Source organism: Plectrocnemia conspersa, unplaced genomic scaffold (genome assembly GCF_051122295.1).
Source record: "Plectrocnemia conspersa isolate PC_06_02 unplaced genomic scaffold, ASM5112229v1 ptg000010l, whole genome shotgun sequence".
Classification (NCBI taxonomy): domain Eukaryota; kingdom Metazoa; phylum Arthropoda; class Insecta; order Trichoptera; family Polycentropodidae; genus Plectrocnemia; species Plectrocnemia conspersa.
Window position 1 is genome coordinate 23060741 of NW_028277174.1, and position 8984 is coordinate 23069724.

Here is an 8984-nt window from a genome sequence, read left to right on the forward strand (position 1 = left end):
ACGTCGAGAAAGAATCATCGCAAACGTCTCATTTGTCTGCAGCGAGCGTGCAACATGCATCATCAGCCGTGTCAGAAGCATCGCAAGTAGCTTCACAAGCGACTCATCTGTCGGCCTCTAGTGAAAAACATGCAGCAGTGTCACACGTCGAGAAAAATTCGTCGCAAGCGTCTCATTTGTCAGCAGCGAGCGTGCAGCATGCATCATCAGCCGTGTCACAAGCATCGCAAGTAGCCTCACAAGCGACTCGTTTGTCGGTTTCTAGCGAAAAACATGGAGCATCAGCAGTGTCCCACGTCGAGAAAGAATCATCGCAAACGTCTCATTTGTCTGCAGCGAGCGTGCAACATGCATCATCAGCCGTGTCAGAAGCATCGCAAGTAGCTTCACAAGCGACTCATCTGTCGGCTTCTAGCGAAAAACATGCAGCAACAGCAGTTTCACGTGTCGAGAAAGAATCGTCGCATGCGGTTTATTTGTCGGCAGCGAGCGTGCAGCATGCATCATCAGCCGTGTTAGGTTCATCGCAAGTAGCTTCACAAGCGACTCATCTGTCGGCATCTAGCGAAAAACATGCAGCAGTGTCCCACGTCGAGAAAGAATCGTCGCAAGCGTCTCATTTGTCGGCAGCGAGCGTGCAGCATGCATCATCAGCCGTGTCAGAAGCATCGCAAGTAGCTTCACAAGCGACTCATCTATCGGCTTCTAGTGAAAAACATGCAGCATCAGCAGTGTCACACGTCGAGAAAGAATCGTCGCAAGCGTCTCATTTGTCTACAGCGAGCGTGCAACATGCATCATCAGCCGTGTCAGAATCATCGCAAGTAGCTTCACAAGCGAGTCATCTGACGGCTTCTAGCGAAAAACATGCAGCAGTGTCCCACGTCGAGAAAGATTCATCGCAAGCGTCTCATTTGTCTGCAGCGAGCGTGCAACATGCATCATCAGCCATGTCAGAAGCATCGCAAGTAGCTTCACAAGCGACTCATCTGTCGGCTTCTAGCAAAAAACACGCAGCATCAGCAGTGTCCCACGTCGAGAAAGAATCATCGCATGCGGCTCATCTGTCGGCTGCGAGCGTGCAACATGCATCATCAGCTGTGTCAGAAGCATCGCAAGTAGCTTCACAAGCGACTCGTTTGTCGGCTTCTAGCGAAAAACATGCAGCAACAGCAGTGTCCCACGTCGAGAAAGAATCGTCACATGCGGCTCATCTGTCGGCTGCGAGCGTGCAACATGCATCATCAGCCGTGTCAGAATCATCGAAAGTAGCTTCACAAGCGACTCATCTGTCGGCTTCTAGCGAAAAACATGCAGCAGTGTCCCACGTCGAGAAAGAATCGTCGCAAGCGTCTCATTTGTCGGCAGCGAGCGTGCAGCATGCATCATCAGCCGTGTCAGAAGCATCGCAAGTAGCTTCACAAGCGACTCATCTATCGGCTTCTAGCGAAAAACATGCAGCATCAGCAGTGTCACACGTCGAGAAAGAATCGTCGCAAGCGTCTCATTTGTCTGCAGCGAGCGTGCAACATGCATCATCAGCCATGTCAGAAGCATCGCAAGTAGCTTCACAAGCGACTCATCTGTCGGCTTCTAGCAAAAAACACGCAGCATCAGCAGTGTCCCACGTCGAGAAAGAATCATCGCATGCGGCTCATCTGTCGGCTGCGAGCGTGCAACATGCATCATCAGCTGTGTCAGAAGCATCGCAAGTAGCTTCACAAGCGACTCGTTTGTCGGCTTCTAGCGAAAAACATGCAGCAACAGCAGTGTCCCACGTCGAGAAAGAATCGTCACATGCGGCTCATCTGTCGGCTGCGAGCGTGCAACATGCATCATCAGCCGTGTCAGAATCATCGAAAGTAGCTTCACAAGCGACTCATCTGTCGGCTTCTAGCGAAAAACACGCAGCATCAGCAGTGTCCCACGTCGAGAAAGAATCGTCGCAAGCGTCTCATTTGTCGGCAGCGAGCGTGCAGCATGCATCATCAGCCATGTCACAAGCATCGCAAGTAGCCTCACAAGCGACTCGTTTGTCGGCTTCTAGCGAAAAACATGGAGCATCAGCAGTGTCCCACGTCGAGAAAGAATCATCGCAAACGTCTCATTTGTCTGCAGCGAGCGTGCAACATGCATCATCAGCCGTGTCAGAAGCATCGCAAGTAGCTTCACAAGCGACTCATCTGTCGGCATCTAGCGAAAAACATGCAGCAGTGTCCCACGTCGAGAAAGAATCGTCGCAAGCGTCTCATTTGTCGGCAGCGAGCGTGCAGCATGCATCATCAGCCGTGTCAGAAGCATCGCAAGTAGCTTCACAAGCGACTCATCTATCGGCTTCTAGCGAAAAACATGCAGCATCAGCAGTGTCACACGTCGAGAAAGAATCGTCGCAAGCGTCTCATTTGTCTACAGCGAGCGTGCAACATGCATCATCAGCCATGTCAGAAGCATCGCAAGTAGCTTCACAAGCGACTCATCTGTCGGCTTCTAGCAAAAAACACGCAGCATCAGCAGTGTCCCACGTCGAAAAAGAATCATCGCATGCGGCTCATTTGTCGGCAGCTAGCGTGCAGCATGAATCATCAGCCGTGTCAGGATCATCGCAAGTAGCTTCACAAGCGACTCATCTGTCGGCTTCTAGCGAAAAACATGCAGCAGTGTCCCACGTCGAGAAAGAATCGTCGCAAGCGTCTCATTTGTCGGCAGCTAGCGTGCAGCATGAATCATCAGCCGTGTCAGAAGCATCGCAAGTAGCTTCACAAGCGACTCATCTGTCGGCTTCTAGCGAAAAACACGCAGCATCAGCAGTGTCACACGTCGAGAAAAAATCGTCGCAAGCGTCTCATTTGTCGGCAGCGAGCGTGCAGCATGCATCATCAGCCGTGTCAGAAGCATCGCAAGTAGCTTCACAAGCGACTCATCAGTTGGCTTCTAGCAAAAAACATGCAGCAGTGTCCCACATCGAGAAAGAATCGTCGCAAGCGTCTCATTTGTCGGCAGCGAGCGTGCAGCATGCATCATCAGCCGTGTCAGAAGCATCGCAAGTAGCTTCACAAGCGACTCATCTGTCGGCTTCTAGCGAAAAACATGCAGCAGTGTCCCACGTCGAGAAAGAATCGTCGCAAGCGTCTCATTTGTCGGCAGCGAGCGTGCAGCATGCATCATCAGCCGTGTCAGAAGCATCGCAAGTAGCTTCACAAGCGACTCGTTTGTCGGCTTCTAGCGAAAAACATGCAGCAACAGCAGTGTCCCACGTCGAGAAAGAATCGTCGCAAGCGTCTCATTTGTCTACAGCGAGCGTGCAACATGCATCATCAGCCGTGTCAGAAGCATCGCATGTAGATTCACAAGCTACTCATCTGTCGGCTTCTAGCGAAAAACACGCAGCATCAGCAGTGTCACACGTCGAGAAAGAATCGTCGCAAGCGTCTCATTTGTCGGCAGCGAACGTGCAGCATGCATCATCAGCCGTGTCAGAAGCATCGCAAGTAGCTTCACAAGCGACTCATCAGTCGGCTTCTAGCGAAAATCATGCAGCAGTGTCCCACATCGAGAAAGAATCGTCGCAAGCGTCTCATTTGTCGGCAGCGAGCGTGCAGCATGCATCATCAGCCGTGTCAGAAGCATCGCAAGTAGCTTCACAAGCGACTCATCTGTCGGCTTCTAGCGAAAAACATGCAGCAGTGTCCCACGTCGAGAAAGAATCGTCGCAAGCGTCTCATTTGTCGGCAGCGAGCGTGCAGCATGCATCATCAGCCGTGTCAGAAGCATCGCAAGTAGCTTCACAAGCGACTCGTTTGTCGGCTTCTAGCGAAAAACATGCAGCAACAGCAGTGTCCCACGTCGAGAAAGAATCGTCGCAAGCGTCTCATTTGTCTACAGCGAGCGTGCAACATGCATCATCAGCCGTGTCAGAAGCATCGCATGTAGCTTCACAAGCTACTCATCTGTCGGCTTCTAGCGAAAAACACGCAGCATCAGCAGTGTCACACGTCGAGAAAGAATCGTCGCAAGCGTCTCATTTGTCGGCAGCGAACGTGCAGCATGCATCATCAGCCGTGTCAGAAGCATCGCAAGTAGCTTCACAAGCGACTCATCAGTCGGCTTCTAGCGAAAATCATGCAGCAGTGTCCCACATCGAGAAAGAATCGTCGCAAGCGTCTCATTTGTCAGCAGCGAGCGTGCAGCATGCATCATCAGCCGTGTCAGAAGCATCGCAAGTAGCTTCACAAGCGACTCATCAGTCGGCTTCTAGCGAAAATCATGCAGCAGTGTCCCACATCGAGAAAGAATCGTTGCAAGCGTCTCATTTGTCTACAGCGAGCGTGCAACATGCATCATCAGCCGTGTCAGAAGCATCGCATGTAGCTTCACAAGCTACTCATCTGTCGGCTTCTAGCGAAAAACACGCAGCATCAGCAGTGTCACACGTCGAGAAAGAATCGTCGCAAGCGTCTCATTTGTCGGCAGCGAACGTGCAGCATGCATCATCAGCCGTGTCAGAAGCATCGCAAGTAGCTTCACAAGCGACTCATCAGTCGGCTTCTAGCGAAAATCATGCAGCAGTGTCCCACATCGAGAAAGAATCGTCGCAAGCGTCTCATTTGTCGGCAGCGAGCGTGCAGCATGCATCATCAGCCGTGTCAGAAGCATCGCAAGTAGCTTCACAAGCGACTCGTTTGTCTGCTACTAGCAAAAAACACGCAGCAACAGCAGTGTCTCACGTCGAGAAAGAATCGTCGCAAGCGTCTCATTTGTCGGCAGCGAGCGTGCAGCATGCATCATCAGCCGTGTCAGAGTCATCGCAAGTAGCCTCACAAGCGACTCATCTCTCGGCTTTTAGCGAAAAGCACGCAGCATCAGCAGTGTCACACGTCGAGAAAGAATCGTCGCAAGCGTCTCATTTGTCGGCAGCGAGCATGCAGCATGCATCATCAGCCGTGTCAGAATCATCGCAAGTAGCTTCACAAGCAACTCATCTGTCGGCTTCTAGCGAAAAACATGCAGCAACAGCAGTGTCCCACGTCGAGAAAGAATCGTTGCATGCGGCTCATCTGTCGGCTGCGAGCGTGCAACATGCATCATCAGCCGTGTCAGAGTCATCGCAAGTAGCCTCACAAGCGTCTCATCTGTCGGCTTCTAGCGATAAACACGCAGCGTCAGCAGTGTCACACGTCGAGAAAGAATCGTCGCAAGCGTCTCATTTGTCGGCAGCGAGCGTGCAACAGGCATCATCAGCCGTGTCAGGATCATCGCAAGTAGCTGCACAAGCGACTCATCTGTCTGCTACTAGCGAAAAACACGCAGCAGTGTCTCATGCCGTGTCAGAATCATCGATAGTAGCTTCTCAAGCATCTCATTTGTCTGCTGCTAGCGAACAATATGCAATCGTGTCCCATGCCGATTCAGAATCATCGCTCGTCGCCTCTCATGCCGAATCCGACTCATCTCAAGCTTCGTTGATTAATAAACAAATTTCTACTTCTGTAGCTGCAAGTTCTTCTGTAAGAACATTTAGTGATTTAATTTCGTATTATACTTCAAAATCTACTAATACTTCTATATCTGATTTTGATCAACAGGTAGGTTTATCTTTTGGATCTGATTTTGAAGTTTCTTGCGAATAGTGTTTTTTACATTTAGTATACTCTTGAGTTTGGATTGTACTATTAATACTCTTAAAAATACAAAGTTGCACTTTTAATATTTTTTATTATTCATCATCCCGCATTATTACAAAATGTCGCTTATAGACCTGGAAGTTTATCTATGGAATTGTCAAGATAGCTTAATAACTACAATTGCAGAGGTAATTGCGAAGATATATGTACTTCTATATATTTAACCAAGGTCCCCTATATTAGTAAAGAGAACCTAGATCCTAGAATGCAATATATTGGAATTCTAGTCCATAACCTTATTCACAAGACAGTAGATTAATTGCTTAACCCAACTGGAAAATTCTATACATATGAAACAGGACTACTAATACTATTTGCGATAATATTTAAAACGTATCTTTTTAGGTTAATATAATATATTGTATATACATGTATTATGTTAATGTTGTACTTAAGTTGTATTCAAACAAGTTTCGATTTTAGTTTTGGCTTTATTTTCGTTTTCGATTGAAATTGGTCAGAAAATTAAGAAGACATCTTTAGTCTGTCTCTACAATATTTTCCTTAAATTTAAATAATTATATATTTTATGTTTTTTTTTAGATAAATCAAATAAAATGAAATATTATAACCTGTTTCGACATCATTGTAATTCCCATATTACTGACCTTACCCTTGTGCTATAATTCCGTAGTCTTGAGTCATCGATCAATAATTACATTCACCAATGACCATTGCATTGACACGTCACATATCATGTACGTCTGATTACTCTCAAAATACCTGATTTTTCACAAAGCACGTCATTGTGGAAATAGTCTCGGCGTCGACAAGTTGGTGGGGATCGTTTCATACGTATATAGTCGGGGTTGTATCTTATTCGAATACAATCCGATCGGTAACTTACTGAGTTAATAACGAGTTCTTTGACGTCCATATAACCATGAAGGTGCATGTGCTGTTTGTGCTGTCCTTGGCTGTCCTGGCCGTTTATTCGGCGCCGCTAACTGGTACTGTTCTCAAATACAATCTATATAAAAAAGTAAAATAAAAAGTTAAACCCATCATACATCTTTAGCTGACATTCACCTATCATTTTAACAATCATCAAGTGTCTCTCAATATGTAATAATTTTCTTTGCCAGATTAATCCGTGTTTCAGTTATAGTAAATGTATGATATGGAAATGTGTGTGTACAAAAATGAAATTGATTTACTAAAAGTATATAAATGATAGTTTAAATTAATATTAAAGTGAGATATGTATGTTTTATTGATTGTATTAAATTTTTATATTATCTCTTCTGAAACATCAAAATTATTTAGTTAATTTAAAAGCATAGTTTTAAGTTTTGTATAAAACTTATTAATAATCAAAATTAAAACAGATTGATAAATCATAGTTAAATTTATAAAATGCATTGATATTTATAAGTTGAACCTTTTCAATTGTTTTAAACCTATTTTATTATTCAGAATATCAACACCTTCCACTTTGAGAATGTTAAAAACCATACAATGTTTTAATAATATATATTTTTACAGATGTTCATTTTTTATTTATGAACATATTTTTTTTTCGTTTTTATATATAAATAATTTTGTGTAATACCATTTCGCATATTCTTATATCAAATACAAAGATACATATTGCCTGGAAGTGAAATTTTTTGACTCTATTAGGTTAAAATTATTTGAACCTTACTCCAACCATTCTGGTGCATCCATAAAATATCATCAAGCATAAAAATCGTTTAAAGAAAAATTTCCAGTACTAAAAATTGTCTGTCAAAATGAACTGAAATTATGTGTATATAAATGAACTGAAGAAAATATTTTTACATGTACGAATATATAAATATAGAATACATTCAATGGAATAAAATAAACCTTACAGTTTTTGTCATTCCTGGAGTCGATTAACTCACACTTAAGATCATCGATATGGTATATTTGTATTCTTAGACTTTCAATAATATGACGTTACTAACACATTTTTTCATTATACTAACAAATGAAAAAGATTTCATTGAATTTAAAAAAATATTTTTTCTATTTTTAAAACAGTTAGTCTAGTTTTATAGTATTTCTTATCCTTATTAATTAAAAATATTATTTTAGGTCAACAAAAACCCATTAAAAAGAGTAATGAACTATGCTATTTAGATTCCTCTTTGTTTAAATAGATAATACGCATTAAAACTCGCACGTATATTAAAAAAAGCGTGACTTAAATCAAGGATGTACATACATAATTTTCAAGGCCTACTATTATTACTTTTTCAGAAAATGACGTGGTACTCAGAGTGATCAGATCTCCTCAGTATGGTGGAGGATACGGCGGAGGATTTGGAGGAGGGTACGGTGGCGGTGGATTTGGGGGCGGTGGATTTGGCGGCGGTGGCCATGGACACGGTCATGGACATGGAAGGAGGAACAAACACGGATACGGAGGATACGGTAGATACCCAGGCGGCGGGTATGAAGGATATCCTGGCGGTGGATTTGGAGGAAATCATGGCGGTGGATTCGAAGGAAATCATGGCGGTGGATTCGGAGGAAATCATGGCGGTGGATTTGGAGGCAATCATGGCGGTGGATTTGGAGGAAGTCAAGCTAGTGCATCAGCTCAGGCTGGTAGCGCAGGCCTTGGAGGACTTGGGGGTAGCGGATCTGCAGCGTCCGCTCAGGCAGGATCTGCTGGCGGAGGATTCGGAGGTTTGGGAGGATCTTCTAGCAACGCTGCTAGTAACTCAGCTTCTTTCGGATTCGGACCATTCCAGGCTTCGTTTTCCTCTAGTAACGCTAATGCAAATTCTGGAGTATTAGGAAGTAAGTTGACGCATAATTTATATTAAATAGTACAGATACTTACAGTTTTTTTATTATTTTTTTTAGAATAATCAACAATAAGACTGAAGCACAACAACCCAATGCAACTCCAACCAATATTAATAAATTGCCCGCATTTTTGTATTATAATATAATTTATTTTTATGCATTTAGTTTATTTTATTTTTTTAAATGAATAAATGCAAGTACATGTACATCAATGTGTTATTTATTTAATTTACTGGTCAATCACACGCTGGTTAATGCTGCTATCAACATTCAAAGGATGTGTTATTTTTTGTCCGAACATAAAACGTGCAAATAGAAAACGCGTTTTATCTCAATTTTACAACCGGTTTAGATGAAGATGGGTATTTAAAAAAATAAGAGGGAGCATAGTCGTATTATTTTTTATTTGGCATATTTTAACGTGAATATTTGATCGTTGATTTTTTTTACGTAGTTCACAAGGTTACCAGGAAGCTGTCATAAAGGATAATAAATACATAGAAGAAACAATTACTATAATAA

At 43.7% G+C, this 8984-nt stretch overlaps 1 protein-coding gene across 1 annotated transcript; it reads left to right on the top strand.

Moving 5' to 3' along the window:
• The first annotated feature begins 6507 nt into the window (after positions 1-6507).
• On the top strand, positions 6508-8668 carry LOC148231054 (uncharacterized). Its single transcript, XM_088193882.1, has 3 exons — positions 6508-6631; positions 7908-8453; positions 8520-8668. Exons 1-3 carry the CDS (start codon positions 6565-6567, stop codon positions 8522-8524), a joined length of 618 nt encoding a protein of 205 aa, XP_088050008.1. The 5' UTR covers positions 6508-6564; the 3' UTR covers positions 8525-8668.
• Positions 8669-8984: the final 316 nt, after the last annotated feature.